The following is a 24,652-nucleotide window of genomic DNA, read 5'->3' on the forward strand; positions in this document are numbered from 1 at the left end:
GGTGCTACATTTTATTGGATTCTGTCTGGAACAAACAGATGAAGTTTTATGGTCATTTCTTCCCTCATTTCACTTTAATGATCACTGCTTGGATTGTGCCACCTTAAACAATGGATCTTTGTCGAAGACTTCCTCCACTATTGTGTGTCCCAACTCCACGGCAGGGCAGCCGGCTGCCACTGAGGGGGGGAATGTTGAGATAGAGGGCTCGTTCCCTAATGGTATCTGCATATTGGGAAAGGATGGCAGTGTGACCGGCATATGTGGAGGTGTGGGGAGTTGAACAGGTCCAGAGGGCGAGTCCAGATTCATTGGAGGGAGCATCTTCACTTTGCCCACTGGGTGGTGGTGGTGATGGTGGTGGTGGTCACTGTCGTTATGGTGACTGTGGGAGTTGTTGTGTGTGTGTGTATCATTATCAGCCTGGAAAACACATAATGACAAAATTAGACAGTGGACACACAGCTGTGCACCTCACACCAAATGCCAGACTACGTTACATCAACTGGACCCCCTCCAGAGGAGCGTGAACCCCTCCTGGCCCTCAGTGCATGATGTGATATGATCAACACACACGAGGATGAAAACTGGTGGCGTTTGACCAGCACTGAGTATGAGTCCATTCTGCATTTAATCTTTAAACGATTCAACAAGTGATTTAAAAAATGCTAATTTGAAATTTGCACATCCTATGAGGACATCGTGAAAGACTGAAGCGAACTCTGCTGATGCACCTCAATTATAGTTTACGAACTGAAGAGTTCATCAATACTAAACAAGAGCAATCGGAATTTCTGATGTCCACCAAACCGGATCCAGATTACTTCCAAAATTCAGTGGAGTCTTCCATACCCTAATATTTATCTGTGGTGCAAATTTGGTGAGAATCCGTGTAGTAGTTTTGGCATTAATCCTTCAAAGCATATAAAGTGAAATCTTGATCCAGAATCCAGATCCGGATCGCCTCCAAAATTTAAGGGATTCTTCCATAGCCTAATATGTATCCGTGGTGAAAATCTGGTGAGAATCCCTTAAGTAGTTTTGGCCTTAATCCTTCAAAGCCTATATAAAGTGAAATCTTGATCCAGAATCCAGATCCGGATCGCCTCCAAAATTTAAGGGATTCTTCCATAGCCTAATATGTATCCGTGGTGAAAATCTGGTGAGAATCCCTTAAGTAGTTTTGGCCTTAATCCTTCAAAGCCTATATAAAGTGAAATCTTGATCCAGAATCCAGATCCGGATCGCCTCCAAAATTCAGGGGTTCCTCCATGGCCTAATATGTATCTGTGGTGAAAATTTGGTGAGAATCCCTTAAGTAGTTTTGGCATTAATCCTTCAAAGCATTTAAAGTGAAATCTTGATCCAGAATCCAGATCCGGCTCACCTCCAATATTTAAGGGATTCCTCCATGGCCTAATATGTATCCGTGGTGAAAATTTGGTGAGAATCCCTTAAGTAGTTTTGGCCTTAATCCTTCAAAGCCTATATAAAGTGAAATCTTGATCCAGAATCCAGATCCAGATTGCCTCCAAAATTTAAGGGATTCCTCCATGGCCTAATATGTATCCGTGGTGAAAATCTGGTGAGAATCCCTTAAGTAGTTTTGGCCTTAATCCTTCAAAGCCTATATAAAGTGAAATCTTGATCCAGAATCCAGATCCGGATTGCCTCCAAAATTTAAGGGATTCCTCCATGGCCTAATATGTATCCGTGGTGAAAATCTGGTGAGAATCCCTTAAGTAGTTTGGCCTTAATCCTTCAAAGCCTATATAAAGTGAAATTTTGATCCAGAATCCAGATCCGGATCGCCTCCAAAATTCAGGGGTTCCTCCATGGCCTAATATGTATCTGTGGTGAAAATTTGGTGAGAATCCCTTAAGTAGTTTTGGCATTAATCCTTCAAAGCATTTAAAGTGAAATCTTGATCCAGAATCCATATCCGGCTCACCTCCAATATTTAAGGGATTCCTCCATGGCCTAATATGTATCCGTGGTGAAAATTTGGTGAGAATCCCTTAAGTAGTTTTGGCCTTAATCCTTCAAAGCCTATATAAAGTGAAATCTTGATCCAGAATCCAGATCCAGATTGCCTCCAAAATTTAAGGGATTCCTCCATGGCCTAATATGTATCCGTGGTGAAAATCTGGTGAGAATCCCTTAAGTAGTTTTGGCCTTAATCCTTCAAAGCCTATATAAAGTGAAATCTTGATCCAGAATCCAGATCCGGATTGCCTCCAAAATTTAAGGGATTCCTCCATGGCCTAATATGTATCCGTGGTGAAAATCTGGTGAGAATCCCTTAAGTAGTTTGGCCTTAATCCTTCAAAGCCTATATAAAGTGAAATTTTGATCCAGAATCCAGATCCGGATCGCCTCCAAAATTCAGGGGTTCCTCCATGGCCTAATATGTATCTGTGGTGAAAATTTGGTGAGAATCCCTTAAGTAGTTTTGGCATTAATCCTTCAAAGCATTTAAAGTGAAATCTTGATCCAGAATCCAGATCCGGCTCACCTCCAATATTTAAGGGATTCCTCCATGGCCTAATATGTATCTGTGGTGAAAATTTGGTGAGAATCCCTTAAGTAGTTTTGGCCTTAATCCTTCAAAGCCTATATAAAGTGAAATCTTGATCCAGAATCCAGATCCGGATCGCCTCCAAAATTTAAGGGATTCCTCCATGGCCTAATATGTATCCGTGGTGAAAATCTGGTGAGAATCCCTTAAGTAGTTTTGGCCTTAATCCTTCAAAGCCTATATAAAGTGAAATTTTGATCCAGAATCCAGATCCGGATCACCTCCAAAATTCAGGGGTTCCTCCATGGCCTAATATGTATCTGTGGTGAAAATTTGGTGAGAATCCCTGAAGTAGTTTTGGCCGTAATCCTTCAAAGCCTATATAAAGTGAAATCTTGATCCAGAATCCAGATCTGGATCACCTCCAAAATTTAAGGGATTCCTCCATGGCCTAATATGTATCCGTGGTGAAAATCTGGTGAGAATCCCTTAAGTAGTTTTGGCTGTAATCCTTCAAAGCCTATATAAAGTGAAATCTTGATCCAGAATCCAGATCTGGATCACCTCCAAAATTTAAGGGATTCCTCCATGGCCTAATATGTATCCATGGTGAAAATTTGGTGAGAATCCCTTAAGTAGTTTTGGCCGTAATCCTTCAAAGCCTATATAAAGTGAAATCTTGATCCAGAATCCAGATCCAGCTCACCTCCAATATTTAAGGGATTCCTCCATGGCCTAATATGTATCCGTGGTGAAAATTTGGTGAGAATCCCTTAAGTAGTTTTGGCCTTAATCCTTCAAAGCCTATATAAAGTGAAATCTTGATCCAGAATCCAGATCCGGATCGCCTCCAAAATTTAAGGGATTCCTCCATGGCCTAATATGTATCCGTGGTGAAAATCTGGTGAGAATCCCTTAAGTAGTTTTGGCCTTAATCCTTCAAAGCCTATACAAAGTGAAATTTTGATCCAGAATCCAGATCCGGATCGCCTCCAAAATTCAGGGGTTCCTCCATGGCCTAATATGTATCTGTGGTGAAAATTTGGTGAGAATCCCTTAAGTAGTTTTGGCATTAATCCTTCAAAGCATTTAAAGTGAAATCTTGATCCAGAATCCAGATCCGGCTCACCTCCAATATTTAAGGGATTCCTCCATGGCCTAATATGTATCCGTGGTGAAAATTTGGTGAGAATCCCTTAAGTAGTTTTGGCCTTAATCCTTCAAAGCCTATATAAAGTGAAATTTTGATACAGAATCCAGATCCGGATCGCCTCCAAAATTCAGGGGTTCCTCCATGGCCTAATATGTATCTGTGGTGAAAATTTGGTGAGAATCCCTTAAGTAGTTTTGGCCGTAATCCTTCAAAGCCTATATAAAGTGAAATCTTGATCCAGAATCCAGATCTGGATCACCTCCAAAATTTAAGGGATTCCTCCATGGCCTAATATGTATCCGTGGTGAAAATTTGGTGAGAATCCCTTAAGTAGTTTTGGCTGTAATCCTTCAAAGCCTATATAAAGTGAAATCTTGATCCAGAATCCAGATCTGGATCACCTCCAAAATTTAAGGGATTCCTCCATGGCCTAATATGTATCCGTGGTGAAAATTTGGTGAGAATCCCTTAAGTAGTTTTGGCCGTAATCCTTCAAAGCCTATATAAAGTGAAATCTTGATCCAGAATCCAGATCTGGATCACCTCCAAAATTTAAGGGATTCCTCCATAGCCTAATATGTATCTGTGGTGAAAATTTGGTGAGAATCTCTTAAGTAGTTTTGGCCTTAATCCTTCAAAGCCTATATAAAGTGAAATTTTGATCCAGAATCCAGATCCGGATCGCCTCCAAAATTCAGGGGTTCCTCCATGGCCTAATATGTATCTGTGGTGAAAATTTGGTGAGAATCCCTTAAGTAGTTTTGGCTGTAATCCTTCAAAGCATTTAAAGTGAAATCTTGATCCAGAATCCAGATCCGGCTCACCTCCAATATTTAAGGGATTCCTCCATGGCCTAATATGTATCCGTGGTGAAAATTTGGTGAGAATCCCTTAAGTAGTTTTGGCCGTAATCCTTCAAAGCCTATATAAAGTGAAATCTTGATCCAGAATCCAGATCTGGATCACCTCCAAAATTTAAGGGATTCCTCCATGGCCTAATATGTATCCGTGGTGAAAATTTGGTGAGAATCCCTTAAGTAGTTTTAGCTGTAACCTTCAAAGCCTATATAAAGTGAAATCTTGATCCAGAATCCAGATCTGGATCACCTCCAAAATTTAAGGGATTCCTTTATGGTAGGGGTAGGCAACCTGTTCCAGAAAGAGCCATGAGGGTGCAGGTTTTCTTTGCAGCCACTGACTCCACCAGGTGATTTTACTGATTAATATCACTTTGAGCAGATGGAATCAGTTAATCAGTGAAATCACCTGGTGGAGTCAGTGGCTGCAAAGAAAACCTGCACCCTCATGGCTCTTTCTGGAACAGGTTGCCTACCCCTGCTTTATGGCCTAATTAATGCATATTTCGTGCTGCTGAATCATGACATCCCGTGAGATTGGGTTGGATAATTTCATCAAAATCCATGCTGCAGTTTTGACGTAATCGTGCTAACAGACAGACAGAAAAATAAATCAACACTGATGATTTTTTTTACATCCTTGGCGGACGTGACAAATAAAACATGCTTTTGATTCTGTTAAAGAAGGAACATGTGAGGGTTTAAATGGTACAATTTTTTTATGATAACGTTACATAATGTAAATGTGAACAGAGTTTGTGTTTTATTTTGACTCAACATTACCTCAAAGATCTGACAGCTCACTTTGTAGACGTCACCTTCCAATGTGGGCACATGCGGTTGATACCGGTTCCCCTTACAGAAGCCCGTGCTCTGATTTGGGTCAAAAGAATAATAATAATAATAATAATAATAATAATAATAATAATAATAATAATAATAAGAGTTGGGTTTTGTAACAGTCTTCATGTTGCCTGAACATTATGGAAAAAAGAACAGTTTATCGATGTAGCTTCCCTTTATGGGGTCATAAGAAGAACCAGGAGATGGACAACACTGAAAAATATAATATAGTAACTTTGTGGTTCAAAGCCCAACTTCTTTTCTCATCAGAAATGTTGCAGTGCCTTGCAAAAGTATTCAGTCCCCTTTTACACATTTTGACAAAAAGTAATTCAGGCGTCTGTATATTGAAAATGTCTAAAATTATCCTCCTTAAACTCAAACTCAAAGAAAATCTCAAAAACTTGATATAAATTAAATAAAAACACCAACACCAAGATAATGGGTTGCATTAGTAATGACACCCGTTTGTATAAAACATGTAAATCATCATTTTTATTGTCAGTTTTCTTTTGACAAGTCAGGGGGATGGATACATGTACATTTCCAAGTCACCAAATACAGTGAGGAAAATAAGTATTTGAACACCTTGTGGTTTTCTAAATTCTCCCACTTAGAAATCATGGAGGGGTCTGAAATTTTCATCTTAGGTGCATGTCCACTGTGAGAGAAATAATCTAAAAAAAAAAAAAAACATCCGGAAATTACAATGTATGATTTTTTAAAATAATTTATTTGTATGTTACTGCTGCAAATAAGTATTTGAACACCTACCAACCAGCAAGAATTCTGGCTCACACAGACCTGTTAGTTTTTCTTTAAGAAGCCCTCTTATTCTGCACTCTTCACCTGTATTAATTGCACCTGTTTGAACTTGTTACCTGTATAAAAGACACCTGTTCACACAATCAATCACACTCCAACCTGTCCACCATAGCCAAGACCAAAGAGCTGTCTAAGGACACCAGGGACAAAACTGTAGACCTGCACAAGGCTGGGATGGACTACAGGACAACAGGCAAGCAGCTTGGTAGAAGATAACAACTGATATGATTATTTATTAGAAAGTGGAAGAAACACAAGATGACTGTCAATCTCCCTCGGTCTGGGATTCCATGCAAGATCTCACTTTGTGGGGTAAGGATGATTCTGAGAAAGCTCAGAACTACACAGGAGGACCTGGTCAATGACCTGAAGAGAGCTGGGACCACAGTCACAAAGATTACATTAGTAACACATGATGCTGTCATGGTTTAAAATCCTGCAGGGCAGCAAGGTTCCCCTGCTCAAGCCAGCACATGTCCAGGCCCATTTGAAGTTCACCAGTGACCATCTGGATGATCCAGAGGAGGCATGGGAGAAGGTCATGTGGTCAGATGAGACCAAAATAGAGCTTTTTGGAATCATCTCCACTTACCATGTTTAGAGGATGAGAACAACCCCAAGAAAACCATCCCAACCGTGAAGCATGGGGGTGGAAACATCATACTCTGGGGGTGCGCTTCTGCAAAGGGGACAGGACGACTGCACCATATTGAAGGGAGGATGGATGGGGTCATGTATTGCGAGATTTTGACAAACAACCTCCTTCCTTCAGTAAGAGCATTGAAGATGAATCATGGCTGGGTCTTGCAGCATGACAATGACCCCAAACACACAGACAGGGCAACTAAGGAGGGGCTCCGTAAGAAGCATTTCAAGGTCCTGGAGTGACCTGGCCAGTCTCCAGACCTGAACTCAATAGAAAATCTTTGGAGGGAGCTGAAACTCCAAACCTGAAAGATCTAGAGAAGATTTGTATGGAAGAGTGGACAAAAATCCCTGCTGGAGTGTGTGCAAACTTGGACAAAAACTACAGGAAATGTTTGACCTCTGTAATTGCAAACAAAGGCTACTGTACCAAATATTAACATTGATTTTCACAGGTGTTCAAATACTTATTTGCAGCAGTAACATACAAATAAATTATTAAAAAAATCATACATTGTGATTTCCTGATTTTTTTTTTTTTTTTTTTTTTTTAGATTATGTCTCTCACAGTGAACATGCACCTAAGATGAAAATTTCAGACCCCTCCATGATTTCTAAGTGGGAGAACCTGCAAAATCACAGGGTGTTCAAATACTTATTTTCCTCACTTTATGTTTCATACTTCAATTACATCAGTCATTACAAGATACAAACAGTGTGGTACTGTATGGTAAATCTGTGTGGAACAGGCAGTTCTCAAAATCTGAGTGAATAGCGAGGAAAGCCACCAAGACACATATGACAACTCTGAAGGAGTTGTAGGCTTCTGTGTATGTTATTGGAGAGACTGTGCAGAGGACAAATTTGGCCTGTTGCATCACCACTCACAAGTTCTTGGTACAGCTGAACAGAGAAGAAGCTTCACAAAAAGGAAGAGCTCATATCTAGGCTTGAGTCTTCCATATGCCTCCCAGCAAACTGCAGGTGAACTTTCCAGTCTGATTTTTTCCAGAAAGTGCTTCTCTTCTCCACTCTGGTGATACAAAATAACAAAATGTGCCCCATTCCCAGATTCTCTAATTGCAACCTGAGAAGAATGCAACTTTTTCAGTTGTCATGCATGCCTTGGTGGCTTCCCTCACCAGTCTCCTTTTTGTGCAGTCACTCTGTTTTTGAGAAATGCCTACTCCAGACAGATTTACCATAGAGTACCACACTGCTTGTATTTTTTAATGACTGACGTAAATAAAATACGAGACATGTTTGGTGACTAGGAAATGTACATGTATCCATCTCCTAACTGGAAAACAGCCAGTAAAATGGACAATTTACTTTTGTTACACAAAACGGGGTTGTTACTTGTGCAACCCATCATCTTGTTTTTGATATTTATATTTAATATATCAAGTCTTGCTTTCAGTTTGAGTTCAAAGAGGATAATTTTTGAAATTTTAATTTAGAGAATCCTAATTGACTTTTTGTGTTTGAAATAACATAAACAAATTAAAATGGATAAAAGCCCAAGTGGGTGAATACTTTTGCAAGCGACTGTATGCTGAGTATCTGTGGATCATTTATGAGGATTATCCTGTTCCTGTCTAATAATACATTTGAATTAAATTTGACAGTGTTGCACAAAACTACTTTGTGATGACTCGCAGAACATTTGGAGTCGATGAGGGTGCACGTATTGGTTACCTTGTTGGTTGTCTCCATGATGGTGAACTCTACAATGTCAAATTTTGCAATGCCACGCTGCATTCAAAGACAGAAGGAAAGCTATTCAGAATGCATATACACAGTGTGTGTGTGTATATATATATATATATATATATATATAAATATATGTGTGTGTGTGTGTGTGTGTGTGCTTGTTGTATAGTGTATGTCAAATAATCACTTTGTGTCATCAGAACTCACCTGTATTTTGGCTCGGGCCACGTTCGTCAGAGAAAAAGTTTTGCCCATCGCATAGTCATTGTTGAACTTCTTCAGGCATCCAGCCACAGTTCTCTGAATGCTTGGGTCTGTCACGCTAACTAAAATCGGACAGTCTGGACATCGCCTCAAAATTGCTCTTGGAGGAACTGCAGATGGAAAAATTGTTTCACATCGCAAATCATTCATCTTCATTTAGATGCAACAACATGGTTCACCAACATTTCTATTTTCCAATCACATGGCTTTTCTGATGGTTTCATGCAGTATGGGTATCATACTTCATCTGGATTAGTGAACTGAATGATCATGACGGCACCAGCTTTTCTCCTGGAATTCACCCACCGTCCACATTTGCCATTCCTTCCTGCTCTGATGCAAACTGAGGTGGTTGGTCGTGCCAGTGTCTTTGGAAGGGAAAGAAGGTCTTGGTGCTTCCTGTCTGATGGCTGGATGCCTTTGGTACAAGATCTTTTCAGAGCATCCTTGGGTTTCACTGGTTTTACTTTGTGTCAAATGAGCGATTACTTAAAGAGACGCAGATGAGGAGTGCCACGTGCATCGTGAGAGAATGTTAGCATGATCCAGCATGCACGTGCCTCAGTACTGATGACTCCATCATATGGAAAACACCAAGGGCACGGCCACAGATGCAGTGCATACAGAAAGTATTCACAGCCCTTCACTTTTTCCACATTGTTTTTTTTTGGAATGTTACAATCTTATTCTAAAATGGGTGAAATTCTTTCTTTTTTTTTTGGTCAAAATTTTACACACAATACCCCATAATGACAATGTGATTTTTTTTTTTTAGATTTTTGCAAATTTATTAAAAAGCTCAAAGAAGCTCAAAATTAAGCTCAGGTGCCTCCTGTTTCCACTGATCATCCTTGAGATGTTTCTACAGCTTAATTGGAGTCCACCTGGGGTAAATTCAGTGGATTGGACATGATTTGGAAAGACACACAACTGTCTACACATAAGGTCCCACAGTTGACAGTCAGAGCACAAACCAAGAATGAAGTCAAAGGAATTGTCTGTCAACCTCCAAGACAGGATTGTCTGGACGGATAAATCTGGGGAAGGGTACAGAAACATTTTTGCTGCTCTGAAGGTCCCAATGAGCACAGTGTCCTCCATCATCCATAAATGGAAGATGTTTGGATTCACCAGGACTCTTCCTAGAGCTGGCTGTCCGTCTAAACTGAGTGAACGGGGGAGAAGGGCCTCAGTCAGGGAAGTGATCAAGAACCCAATGGTCACTCTGTCAGAGCTCCAGCATTTCTCTGTGGAGAGAGGAGAACCTTTCAGAAGGACAACCATCCCTGCACCAATCAGGCCAGTATGGTAGAGTGGCCAGACGGAAGCCACTCCTTAGTAAAAGGCACATGGCAGCCCACCTGGAGTTTACCAAAAGGCACCTGAAGGACTCTCAGACCATAAGAAACAAAATTCTCTGGTCTGATGAGACAAAGATTGAACTCTTTGGTATAAATGCCAGATGTCATGTTTGGAGGAAACCAGGCACCATCTCTACAGTGAAGCTGGTGGAGGCAGCATCATGCTGTGGGGATGTGTTTCAGCAGCAGGAACTGGGAAACTAGTCAGAATTGAGGGAAAGATGAATGCAGCAATGTACAGATACATCCTGGATGAAAACCTGCTCCAGAGCGCTCTTGACCTCAGACTGGGGCACGGTTCATCTTTCAACAGGACAATGACCTTAACCACACAGCCAAGATATCAAAGGAGTGGCTTCAGGACAACTTTGTGAATGTCCTTGAGTGGTCCAGCCAGAGCCCAGACCTGAATCTGATTGAACATCTCTGGAGAGATCTGAAAATGGCTGTGCACCGATGCTCCCCATCCAACCTGATGGAGCTTGAGAGGTGCTGCAAAGAGGAATGGACCAAACTACCCAAAGATAGGTGCACCAAGCTTGTGGCATCATATTCAAGAAGACTTGAGGCTGGAATTACTGCCAAAAGTGCATCAACAAAGTATTGAGCAAAGGGTGTGAATACTTGTGTACATGTGATTTCTTGTTTTTTTTTATTTTTAATAAATTTTCAAAAAAAACCAACAACTTTTTCATGTTGTCATTATGGGGTGATGTGTGTAGAATTTTGATGGACAAAAAAATAAATCTCCTCCATTTTAAAATAAGGCTGTAACATAACAAAATGTGGGAAAAGTGAAGTGTTGTGAATACGTTCTGAACGTACTGTACATGGCTACTTCTGGAGTTGGGGATCGGCTGGTGGTGCACCTGGGTGCGCTGACTGTTCCTGTTGTTAATGCGGTAAATGAAACTGCTGATTTTGCAAACTGGTGTTGTTCTCTGTTCAGGGGTCCTCAGCTGTGTCCTTACTTGCAGGAGCAGTTGAAACTAAATTCTTCTTGTTACTTACTTGGTCTGATTATACAGTCGTATTTGTAGAGGCGCACGACTCTTTGAGGCTTGTTGATGAAGAAGGTTGCTTTGCACTGCCCATAAACCTGAAAAGATAAATAAAGAAAGACACATTTTTTTTTTTAGATGATACTTATTTTTTTGCTGGGCCTACGTCATTGTCTAACTCACCTTCATTCTGGTCTGACTACCAAATAAACAGTACAAATAGATGTAATTACTCACACCACAAAAGAGAAGAGGATGGAGGTTTTTGACATCACCAAATTTGTTTTTGTCCAACATATCTCAAAATGTATAAAACATTTCAATGAGACTGTGTTTAGGGGCAATCCTTTGGTCAGGGAAGAACAGAATCAATTGTGTGTGTGTGTGTGTGTGTGTGTGTGTGTGTGTGTGTGTGTGTGTGTGTGTGTGTGTGTGTGTGTGTGTGTGTGTAGGGCAGACCCACTACATTTGGCTCATTACTACCACTGGGGGGAGCAAATGCTTACTATATTTTTTCTGAACGCTTTGGTAGAATGGTAAATGGACTGCATTCATATGGCACTTTTCCATCTGCATCAGACGCTGAAAGCACTTTACAATAATGCCTCACATTCACCCCAATGTCAGGGTGCTGCCACACAAGGCGCTCACTACACACTGGGACCAACTAGGGGATTAAGGACTTTGCCCAAGGGCCCTTCATGATTTTCCGGTCAGGCTGGTATTTGAACCAAGCATCCTCTGGTCTCAAGCCCAACGCTTAACCACTAGACCATCACCTCCCCAATGTTTGGCAAATTTAAGAAGACTCATGACCACAGTTGGTATGATAAGTACATTTATCTTCAAAATCAGGTTCAGTATAAAAAGAAACAGGCACAGTCTGATTTTCTCAGAAATAAAGTTGATGACTTCAGAAACAACCCTAAACTCGAGCACCGTGGGCATAGAGCACAAACCTCCGCCAACTCTAGTTTCCAATTCCACAAATTTTTACCTTGGAAAAAAGTTTCAAGGTCAAAGTCCTTTTTTTTTGCTTAATGCAAGAATATTTGGGTAGATTTTAGATTATTTGGTTTATTTTGAGAGGGACAGTTTTTGTAGTGAAAGAACTTTGATCTTTTTTTGACAGAGTTATGAATTTTTGAAAATGAGTTCAATGTTAAACATAGGGATTTTTCCAATTTTCCAAGATTTTTCCTGACTTTAATCTATGACCTTGAGAAGTGAGTCAGTTGGTGCCTATCAGGACATGAATCTTCAGTAAAAAATTCATAAGATATATGAAAAACAACAAGAGAGACAACCAGGTGCGATAACATAACCTCCTCCAACTTCACTGGCCAAGGTAAAAACTAGTAAATACTCAAAAACCTTGGGAGGTCAATGCAATGTTGCACTGAGTCTGGAAATACTGGTCTGAATATTGAAGGAACTATTACATTTAACAAGTCTAAAGTAGCCGAGCAGTTCAATCAATTTTTTGCGACCATCACCTCTACACTCGTCAACAAGCTTCCACCTGCAGCTGGCAAATGTGGGTTAACTCATATTAAGCAATATTATAGGTCCTTTTAATGTTCCTACGGATGTTTTAAACCTGCAGAGGTTGCAGAGGGTGCAGTACTTAAGATCAACTCTGATCTAAGTCAAAGCAAGGCGACTTGGTTTGTTTGGACCAGTTGTCACCCAGATTTGTAAAAGATGGTGCAAAGCTCATTGTGTCTCCTATTACATGTATTCTGCACCTTTCCTTTTCATCAGGAAGTATTCTGGATGGCCCAAACATGGATTGGGTGATGCCTATTTATAATAAAAATCATAAATTAGATACAAGTAACTACCAATAACAAAAATATTTGAGAGAGTCGTTTGCATCCAACTGGATGAAAATCTCACAGTTCATAAGCTTTTACACGAATATCAATCAGGTTTCACATCTGCTTATTCATCTAAACCGTGTTTAGCCAATCTCACTGTTTATACCAAAATGGAGCAAGATGAAGGCCATTATACAGGAATGGTACTCCTTGACTTAGGCTTTTTGGATCCTCTTACAGAAACTTGAGGCGTTAGGATGTAACGAATCAGTCATGAACTGGTTTTGGTCCAATTTATCAAAGTGAGTCAGTCAGACAGTCAAGCTATTTTTTGTGAAACTTACTTTTGAGATGTTTTGATGAAGTTTGCTGACTCAGCAGCCACAATTCAGTGCTTTATTTATTTATTTTGACATTAAAAACGACACAGAAAAAAAATCTTCTGCTTCAAATCTGTCATACTTCACCACTCATCCCGGTGGTGTCTTCAGTCTTGATAAGATTTTACAAATTCCATAAAATGGCAAAACAACTTGGAAAATCAAAACTTGACCCAATCAGTGGACATTGTACGTGGATGACTAAGAATCTTTATAAATTTAGCTTAACAACCACCCCTGGGTGACCCCCGAGCTGAATGTCCTGATGAACCAGAAGAAGAGGGCTTCAACTCGGGAGACAGAGAGGAGCAGCGTAGAGTCCAAGAGGAACTCCAGTGGAGGATCCGGGCAGCCAAGAAGGAGTATGGAAGGAAGATGGAGGAGCAGCTGGCCCAGAACAACGTCAGGGACGCGTGGAGAGGCCTCAAGACCGCCTCCGGATTTGGGCAGGGTGCCAGCAGGACTGCAGATGGAGATTCTCGGTTTGCAGAGGAGCTAAACAGCTACTTTAACCGTTTTGGCTCCTCCACGCCTGCCCCCCTGCCTGCTCCAGGCTCTCCACACGTCTCCAGCAGCCAGTCCACCAGTCCCTCTGATCCCCCACCTTCTTCCCCCTGGTCACCCCCACTGCATCCCGGACATTGTCCCTCCTCTCCCCGGACTGTATTCAGTGCCAGCCCACCCGAGCTTACACCTCAGCCCCCCCCCAACCTCACTGTGATTTCGACTGAGGTGAGAGGCCAGCTCCTGTGGCTGAAGCAGAGGAAAGCAGCATGACCTGATGGGATCTCCCCGAGGCTGCTGAGGACCTGTGCAGATGAGCTCTGTGAGGTCCTCAGCCACATCTTCAACATGAGCCTCAGCCTGGGGGTGGTCCACACCCTGTGGAAGACCTCCTGTATGGTCCTGGTTCCCAAAACACCGCATGCCAAGGAACCAGCCCATGACAGACCAGTTGCCCTGACCTCCCACCTCATGAAGACCATGGAGCAGCTCGTCCTGTCTCACCTCCGCACTGTGGTGAGCGACATCCTGGACCCACTGCAGTTCACCTACAGGCCCAACATCAGGGTGGATGACGCTGTATCTACCTGCTGCAGCAAGTGCTCACCCACCTGGAGACCGGCGGGAGCACTGTGAGAGACATGTTCTTTGATTTCTCCAGCGCGTTCAACACCATCAGACCGGCGCTGCTGCGGGGGAAACTGGAGGACGCAGGTGTGGATGGACATCTCACCGCCTGGACCATCGACTACCTCACTGACCGCCCGCAGTACGTGTGGCTGCGTGGCTGTCAGTCTGAGGTGGTAAGGTACAGCACCGGGGCTCCCCAGGGCACCATCCTCTTGCCTTTCCTCTTCACCCTCTACACCTCAGACTTCACCTACAACACAGACAGCTGCCATCTCCAGAAGTTCTCTGATGACTCCGCCATTGTGGGTCGTGTGTCTGAAGGGAACGAGCTGGAGTACCGGTCAGTCATCACAGACTTCGTGGACTGGTGTGAGCGCAACCACTTGTGTCTCAACACCAGTAAGACGAAGGAGATGGTGATCGACTTCAGGAGGAAACCACCACCTCACCCACCGGTGAACATCCAGGGGGAGGACATAGAGACCGTGGACAGTTTCAAGTACCTGGGTGTTCACCTCAGTAACAAACTGGACTGGACTCACAACACTGATGCCCTGTACAAAAAAGGTCAGAGTCGCCTCCACCTCCTGAGGAGACTGAGATCCTTTGGAGTGCGCAGGCCTCTGCTTAAGACCTTCTACGACTGTTGTAGCCTCTGCTCTCCTCCATGCTGTCGTCTGTTGGGTCCCGGGCAGCACAGAGCGGGAGAGAAAGAGACTGAATAAGCTGGTCAGGAAGTCCAGCTCTGTCCTGGGCTGTCCTCTGGACTCTCTGGAGGAGGTGGCTGAGAGGAGGGTGTTAGCCAAGTTCAAATCTATCATGGACAATTCCTCTCACCCTCTGCACCGGACTGTAGTGGAGCTGAGCAGCTCCTTCAGTGACAGACTGAGGCACCCTCAGTGCAAGAAGGAACGATATCGCAGGTTGTCCCTCCCTGCTGCTGTTGGGCTGTACAATAACACTGTGAAATAACCACATGCAATAATATGTCCACAAATCATGTGCAATAACAACTCGTTTACAAATCCCAGCACTAATGTCACCTTATCACATCTAAATTCCACTTCACATATTGTAAATAAGATGCTCCTATTTTTTTTGCAATTCCAATCGTGTTTATATATGCATATGTACTTATATATATATATATATATATATATATATTCTATTTCTACCTCATTTTCTCATTTCATTGTATTATTACAAGTATTATTATTGCTTATCCTTGCACACGCTGTTTGATGCACATTTTCCTCGCACCCATCTTGTGTGTTTTTTTAAGAGTTGACGTAACATGTGAATTTCTCCACTGTGAGATCAATAAAGTCTTAGCTTATCTTAATGGCAATAATTTACAGTTATTTCTTTGAACTGTTCTTTTTCTGAGGCACAGTGACCGCAGCATAGACTTTTGACAGAATTTTTATTTTTTTTTGTGAAATTGAAAGGTGTGTGTGTGTGTGTGTGTGTGTGTGTGTGTGTGTGTGTGAGATTACTAACCGGCATGTCACTGTCAGCACGAGCTGTACAATTCTTCCAGTCCGCTTTGGTGAAAACATGAGCCGTTGTCTCCTGAACATCCAGAGTCAAGTAGTAAATTATACCATTGTCTCCCTGCAACAAATATGAGTATAAACAAATAAGAAGGTAAATATATAGTTAAAAAAAGCAAAAGCCAAAGCATGTGTATCAGTCTCTGTCCATGTGTGAGTGGCAAATGAGTTACGTTTATGTCAGTTTCTGTCCGTGTGTGCTGGAGTTACAGAAGATAAGAAAGAAGGCAGCTGAATGGTTCACCAAGGCCGTAGAAATTCTTCCTTTGCAAGGTGTGTATTTGTTCCGAGATGTTATCCAATTTGCGTCTGAGTTCAAGGGTTAACGCAGTCTGAGAATGTATCGCCTCGCCCAACTCATTAATCATGACGGATAGGTGAAGGGGTCGTGGTTCTGGTGACAGCCGTCTTGCCAATTCTCTGGTAGGTCAGGGCAGCACATAAACCAATAAGTACCAGCCCTCCTACGATAAAACCAAATATAAATAGATATTCAATGTCCTCCACAGAGAATGGCACCAAGCATGCGACACGCCATTTCTCCCAGGCATCAAGAACATAGCCCATGGGGTAGGTTCCATCTGGGCACACAGGGTCCCCCGGCCCTGATTTCCTTGTTGAAAAAATGGTGTCAATAGGGTTCAGACACCAGCTGATCAATTCCATGGTTAATCCAATATAGTTTGAAGAATTCACAGTCCAGTGAAGTAGGGACTTGAAGGTTGCAGCAGAGATAGAGGAGAGAGGAGGAGATGCGACTGCCCTCGCCGGAGTCCCAAGCAGAACCCACCGAATTCTACCCCCCTGAATAGGTCATTAGTCAATGAGCAAAACCACTAACCAAGAAATAAATCATCAAAACCACTGCAAACACTGTTTCAAACCAGCTCTGAACAAACAGAAGTCTCACATGTGTGTTCATCTGGCCAAAATAAATTGGTTTAAACTTTTCTACAACAACAGACATGTTGAATGCATTTCAAAGCCACTATCACAGATCCTTTGTTCCCGTGGCCATCAGACTTTGTAACACCTCCGTCAGTGGGACACAGTTAATGAATGTTTATGAGTGCAATGGTAGGAAGGTTTGCAGGAGTTTAAAGGTGAAATGCTCTATTTATCAACAAATTAAAATATTTCCATTGTATGAATAGAAAAGACTCATTATTTGTTTTATATGACACCTACATAGATCAAGAAAAGTTCATGTGCTGTAAGTAGCTTGCTCCTATCATGGATGCATTTTTACGAAAACATAGCGGACTTGTTCAAGTAAAATGAAATGTATGGGACTAAAATGAATAATAAATGGAACCAAACTGCACAAAAAGAGTTACGGGATACCTGAATTTCACCAAAAAAGTGAATAAAATACCCATCTATCCACAGAGTTTGGTAAGAACACTTTGAAATGTAATCAGTTAATGAATATCAAATGCAACACAATATAATCAGAATACTTTTAGATTACTTACAATGTAATCTGAATATTTTTTTTTAAATATATCAATTACTGAAAGACGATGCACTGCATATGAAAAATCGAAGGAGCATATACGAGGTCTGTCAATAAAGTATAGGTCCTTTTTATTTTTTCAAAAACTATATGGATTTCATTCATATGTTTTTACGTCAGACATGCTTGAACCCTCGTGCGCATGCGTGAGTTTTTCCACGCCTGTCGGTGACGTCATTCGCCTGTGAGCACTCCTTGTGGGAGGAGTCGTCCAGCCCCTCGTCGGAATTCCTTTGTCTGAGAAGTTGCTGAGAGACTGGCGCTTTGTTTGATCAAAATTTTTTCTAAACCTGTGAGACACATCAAAGTGGACACCGTTCGAAAAATTAAGCTGGTTTTCGGTGAAAATTTTAACGGCTGATGAGAGATTTTGAGGTGATACTGTCGCTTTAAGGACTTCCCATGGAGCGAGACGTCGCGCAGCGGTCCCAGGTCCCAGACCTCTGTTGGAAGCCTTAAGGACAAGTTGGAACATGTCCAGCTGTTAAACAATTTCTCATATACTCACTCCACTGAAAGCCATCAAAAGCCGCCTGGATTTTACAAATGGTTATCAACACGGAGGTGTTTTTCCTGTGCTGCCGCACCGCGCCGGCTGCGTCCCGACGCGCGGACCCGTCCGCACGTCTTTCATTAAAAAAATCTCCTTTAACAGTGGAATATCCAGATAAAATGCTGAAACCGAGTTCTTCTGAAACTTCTCTGTTCTCTCACGACGTCCTGGATCAATAGAGCCTGAAATGTGGAGGTTTTCAGCTTGAAACAGGCTGACGACGGCGCCTGAGAGCGCTGAGTGACGTCTCGCACCGTGGGAAGTCCTTAAAGCGACAGTATCACCTCAAAATCTCTCATCAGCCGTTAAAATTTTCACTGAAAACCAGCTTAATTTTTCGAACCGTGTCCACTTCGATGTGTCTCACAGGTTTAGAAAAAAATTTGATCAAACAAAGCGCCTGTCTCTCAGCAACTTCTCAGACAAAGGAATTCCGACGAGGGGCTGGACAACTCCTCCCACAAGGAGTGCTCACAGGTGAATGACGTCACCGACAGACGTGGAAAAACTCACGCATGCGCACGAGGGTTCAAGCATGTCTGATGTAAAAACATATGAATGAAATCCATATAGTTTTTGAAAAAAATAAAAAGGACCTATACTTTATTGACAGCCCTCGTATATTCCTTTTTTTGAATGAGAAAAAATATAAATTAAGTTATAAATTAAGTGCTTAGAAAATAGATGTATGGATGGATATTTGTGGTTGTCACCATTGCTCCAGTGTTCTGTATGAAGTATGTCATTTCCAGTAATTGTTAGTTACGACATATTATTTATTTATTTTTCTTTTTTTAGGATGAGCATTTAATTTTTTTTTCCATTTTGTTCTATCTTCTGGGTGACCATTTATTTTTATCATCTATCTATCTATCTATCTATCTATCTATCTATCTATCTATCTATCTATCTATCTATCTATCTATCTATCTATCTATCTATCTATCTATCTATCTATCTATCTATCTATCTATCTATCTATCTATCTATCTATCTATCTATCTATCTATCTATCTATCTACTGTCAGGTTTCAGCCCTGATCTGGGTTATGGTTTTATTTTTCCCCCTTTCTTTGGCCCTCTGTCTGCCCTGGCCTTGATTTATTAGTGTTTTATTTTTTGTCACTTGTTTATTCTCTATTTTGTTTTGTTTTGCCACTTTGTATCCTTATTACTTTTCATACTTTACGATACGATACGATACACTTTATTATCCCCTTAGGGAAATTTGTGTTGGACTCATGCTAAGTGCCTTTACAAAAGGAAAACAAACAAATACAAGTAAAAACACAACCACATCTATAACAAATTAACATCACAGGAAATCAAGAGAAACACCATAAGTGTTTCTTAAAAATGTCTGTGGACATTTTTAAGTCAAGACTCAAAACCTATTTTTATTCTCTTTCTTATGGATAGTTTTTATCTTTATTTGTTTTATTCTTTTACTTCTGTTTTTATTTATGTATTTGAATTTTTTATTCATTTTTAATTATTTATTCAATTTTATGTTGACTTGTTTTATGTAAGGCGCCTTGAGACGGCTTTTGCTGTGATTTGGCACATTATAAGCTAATTAAATTAAATTAAATTAAATTAAGTGTTGCACAATTCCGGTTTTAGACATTATTGTTTAGCAATTTGATAGACATGGGGACGAATGAATTTTTGAGTCTATTCAGTCTGCTCCGAGGGACTCTATACCTTCTCCCAGAGGGAAGGAGAGTGTACTCTGTGTGGAGGACATGAGCTGTATCCGTCAGTATCCTCTGAGCTGCTTTCAGAACAGAGGATACTGAGGGACTGATATTGTTTCTTTCCAATTATCTTCATTGCATTGTCAATTTGTCTGTTAAGTTTTGTTTTAAGTTTTACAGAGAGGTTGCCGTACCAGGCAGTCATGCCATATCTGACTAGGCTCTCTAGAACTGCCTGGTAAAACAACAACACTATTTTTTGATTGACTCCATACAAACGAAGTCTGCGGAGGAAGTAGAGTCTCTGATGGAGTCGAGAACACAGACTATCCACATGTACAGTCCAGCTGAGAGTGTTGTCTATGTGCAGCCCCAAGTACTTGTATGAGCTGACCTGGTCAATAGGAGTACCATGTATGACCACAGGAGTATGGTCATACTCCATAGCCACGGTTGAGTTCTGTTCTTGTTTTGTTCAGCCAGTCTGTGTTTTCATTGTTTATCATGAGTTTATCACTTGTATATTTTGTTCTTCTCATTTGTGATATTATCAGTTATGTTGTAGTATCAGGTTTTGTTTTCTGTTAATCACTTAGTCTCTGTTTTACTTATAGTTTGTTTAGTCACTTAGTTTTTAGTCTTAGTTCCAGTTTAGTTTTGTCTTAGTGTTTATTTTCTTATTGTTCTCTTATCAGTTTCAATGCAGTTTTGTTTGTTTTCTGATGGTTCACTTTTCACTTCTGTTCCAGTTTGTATTGCAAGATTGTGTTTTCTTTGTGTAGTCACTGATTGTACTCTCTGTTGTCATCTTTAGAAATGCTTTCCCTTCTCACTTACCTGTCTCATCCTGTCTTTGCCTCTTTCATGCACTTACACTCTTGCACCTGCCTGTTTCGTCTTTGTCTTTGTCTGCCTCTTTCATGCACTTACACTCTTGCACCTGCCTGTTTCATCTCTGTCTTTGTCTGCCTTTCATGCACTTACACTCTTGCACCTGCCTGTTTCATCTTTGTCTTCGTCTGCCTTTCATGCACTTACACTCTTGCACCTGCCTGTTTCATCTTTGTCTTCATCTGTCTCTTTCATGCACTCACACTCTTGCACCTGCCTGTTTCATCTTTATCTCTATCTGCCATGTTCACTCTCTCTCTCTCTTGCCTCTCTTTTCCCCTCTTGGATTCACCTGACCACACCTCCTTTCCAAATCCTTCTCCCACCACGTGCATCTCATCATCCATTCACCACCTTTCCTTATTTAAACTGATTCTATTCTCTTCTTCCCTGCTCGTTTGTTGACTAAAGCCTGGTTCACATGGCAGGATTTTAAAATTATCTTTAGTCTCCAAAACCTGAGAGACCACACATATGAAGATAGAAAATCATGGATCTAACAGGTTTGGTCGTACAATGTGTGGTGTTCAGCCACACGGTAAGAACAACAACACCACACACGAACAGATTTCACACACAGACATTCTCAGCTCAGACAGGAAATCTCGCAAAATCTCTCGAGATGAAACGTGACTTCAGAGTAAACAAATGGAGGTACTTTGTGGACTGTTTAAAACAGAGGGAAAAACAGTACAAAAAGAAAAAGAAAAGGTGTTCTTTAAAGGAGTGGAGACAGCGCGACCACCGGACTACTCTGGTAAGTCAGAACAGCTGTTTTGATTTTAATTTCTGCTCTGTATGTCCGTCACATCGCTTTCTGATTGGCTGTACGTCACATTCAGCAGGCTGCGTGCTCGTTTTGGTCAGAGGACACCACACGCTGCGATATCGGGCCAAAAAAATCCAACATGTTGAATATCCCCGATTTGCGATCGGAGCGCTCCTGACGTCTTTCCAAGCAGATCAGAGCGCTCTTAATACACCACACACGACAAGAATATCTGATAAGATTATCTTTAGCGTCATCACGATTGTCGGGGCGTCCTTAAGTTTGTCGGAAGGGGAAGATCGGGTCAGATATCGGCCTAATTATCCTGCCATGTGAACCAACTTACCAGCTCTCGTCACAGTTCTGTTGTTTGCCCAGCCATGTATTTTGACCCCTGCTTTGTTTTTTAACCTGCTTTTTGCCTCTGCTCTGATTGCCCGCATACTGAACCCTCGTCCTTGCCTGTTACTTTTGCACTGTGGACTGCTTACCTGTGTACCATACCCTTGTCAGCATTAAAGATCCTACCTTTTTCTACTCGTACGTCCTGCCTGTCAGTCTGCATGTTGTGTCCAGCCTCTGTCAGCGCCTCACTTCCTCTCAGCCTGACATCTATCTATCTATCTGATTTAAAATGCTGATTTTCTGTGTATTTTGGACAGTTTTTTTAAAATAATGGATTAAAAATGATGTTTTTTTTTTTTTAAAAACATGGATAATTGTGAAATAGTACAAAGGAGAAAACAGTCGTTTGTTGCAGTCCGACTCGTCAGCACTCACATATGTCTTGGTGTTGATGTTGGCCAGACGGAGCAGTGTGAAGATATAACCTTCCTGACGATCTTTGTTGATCATGTCGAGGGCCTCTCCTGCGACAGAAATGGCCGCCTCGTCCTTGCACGAGAGGGCCGACGGTTGCACATCGGGTGCACAGTGGACGTGCACGTACACCAACAACAGAGACAAGAGCACAACCTGCTTCATGATGGCAACAGGAATGACCACAGGACACAGTGAAGGACGTGATTTTATACCCCGTTAATGTTCACTGGAGGCTGAGCCCACTCAGGGTCACTGAACTGGGGGTCAGTGACCCTGAGTGGGTTGCAGTGGCAAAGCAAACCCCTGCAGGCAAACATAACCAAGTGACTCATGTCTTCCTAAAACCCACATCGACAAAACACCAGATAAATTTTCGTGCTCGTAGAAGGACACTGTGATTGTTTTAGAACTTTGTTTCCTTTTCTTTTTATGAACTGTCATTATTTGTTTGAATGTTTGTCATTGTGAGGTCTTACAGCAGAATCATTGTTGTCTGCAGTGGAACGCTGTGACAAGACAACGGCAGACGCAGTAACCATCCACCAGAAGCTGCAACTGGTTCTTCTAAAGTGTTAACATTGACGTGTTTGTGCTCACTGTGATATATACAGTCAACGCCAACAACACCAACTAAAAGGAGCACGAGTTAGTCAACATGTGGCTTTCTTATTTGTACTCACCGTTTCTTCATTTAGAAACAATCTACAACAATAAGTTGTCCATAAGGTCAATTGTAAGTTGATTTTTGTTATTTTTGTTATTTTGTTGATCTTATTTTCATCAAAAATGAACTTCTCAAATGAATAAACAGTCGAGACTTTGCCACACACTTGAGCAGGTTTTGTCGCCATCTAGCGGGCAGTGTGAGCATTTCAGCGCTTCTGGTACATTTCCTACTCGACACCCAAAATTCAGTGAAAAAAAAGGCATTTATAAATGTCAGAAATACATGATTTTTTTTTTTTTTGGCACAGAAAGCTTTGACGCCCCAGTACTAATGTATAAAATTTTTTATTTTGACAGTTTTACGGTTGTGGAGTTTTAAGATACAAAAGTTTGCTGGCAGGATGTATGGAAGGGTGAAATTTCTCCTGAAAGGCATAACTTACAGTTGTGAAGAAATTACATTCAGAACTCCTCAAAATAAACCAATACGCACTATGTAGTTTGCAAATACTGAACTGTATTAACAAACTCTGTATTATATTCAAAGCACGGTTACCAGCACTAGTCCCACATTCATGCTTGAAAGTTTTAGTGCACAGCTAGTATTATTTTACAGTGCAAGGGAGGTTATAGGTAGTAGTGATACACTTATAACCACTTTTAGTTAATCAATGTACACTAACCCAAGGTACCTTCATGATTCTCCAGTTTGATCAAGATTTGAGGCAGGGGTTTTTTTGGTCATAAGCCCACCTCTCTAACTCTAAGACCTTAAAGTCCAAGTTAGCAGCCAGTGATTTATGTGTTACTTGAAGACGCTTCTCATAGCTGCACATATAAGCCACTGCAAGTGTATCAACTTAAAAACAAAATAAAGTAGAAATACAATGTAACAATTTAAAAAAAGAAATTTGTGAAGTTATGAGTTTATATCTTTGGACATGTTGTCTTTATTTGGATGAATTTAAATGAAATACAATGCAAAGACTAGAAAAACACCCGTTAGCCTTTTTTGAGTTCCACCATAGTTGTTAGCCTTTTGTTCTTTGGTTTGTGGATTTCTTTCCCCTTGTGGTTCCCCTTTTAGTTTATGTTTGTTTTCTATCAACCCCCAGGGTTCCTTGAGGTTTGTGACACTTTATCTTTGTCAGTTTCTGTGTGTTCGTCGGTATGCCGCTGTCACCCGGTCTCCCCCACAGGTGGGGCACATTTCCAATCACACCACCTGTCGCTCATCTGTTTGTTTGTGTCACCGTTTAGTCCTGCACTGTTCCCCTTTGAGTTTGCCAGATGATTCTTTGTCACTTCTGGTGAGTTTGCTATTCGTGACATCTTTGTATTAACTGCCTTTTATCTAATCATAGTTGTGTGCTGTCTTCCGCTGTCCGCGTTTTTGTTTGAGTTCTACATTTACTCCTGTTGTGCTCATTTGGACACTTTCTGTTTGTGGGACTGGACTTCTAAATCGTAAATAAATCGCCTTTGTTTTCCCTTTACATCCTGTGTGGCTACTGTCTGTATTTTGGGTTATTCTGTAACTGATGACAGAACAGTTTCACAACTCAGAAGGCAGTGGTCATTCACACTGTCAGCAGACTAGAAAACACACAATGACAGAATCAGCCACTGGTCATAAAGGCACTTTTTTCAGATGGTGGCATGACACCATAC

At 41.3% G+C, this 24,652-nt stretch overlaps 1 protein-coding gene across 1 annotated transcript; it reads right to left on the reverse strand.

Annotated features, from left to right (window-relative positions):
• Positions 1-22,503, reverse strand: LOC117519465 (fetuin-B-like). Its single transcript, XM_034180806.1, has 7 exons — positions 22,274-22,503; positions 16,015-16,128; positions 11,191-11,278; positions 8,762-8,928; positions 8,540-8,596; positions 5,312-5,401; positions 1-423 (listed from the first exon to the last, which is right to left on the reverse strand). The coding sequence occupies exons 1-7, from the start codon at positions 22,475-22,477 to the stop codon at positions 82-84; spliced, it is 1,062 nt and encodes a 353-aa protein (XP_034036697.1). The 5' UTR covers positions 22,478-22,503; the 3' UTR covers positions 1-81.
• Positions 22,504-24,652: the final 2,149 nt, after the last annotated feature.

This window comes from Thalassophryne amazonica, chromosome 10, assembly GCF_902500255.1.
Source record: "Thalassophryne amazonica chromosome 10, fThaAma1.1, whole genome shotgun sequence".
NCBI lineage: Eukaryota > Metazoa > Chordata > Actinopteri > Batrachoidiformes > Batrachoididae > Thalassophryne > Thalassophryne amazonica.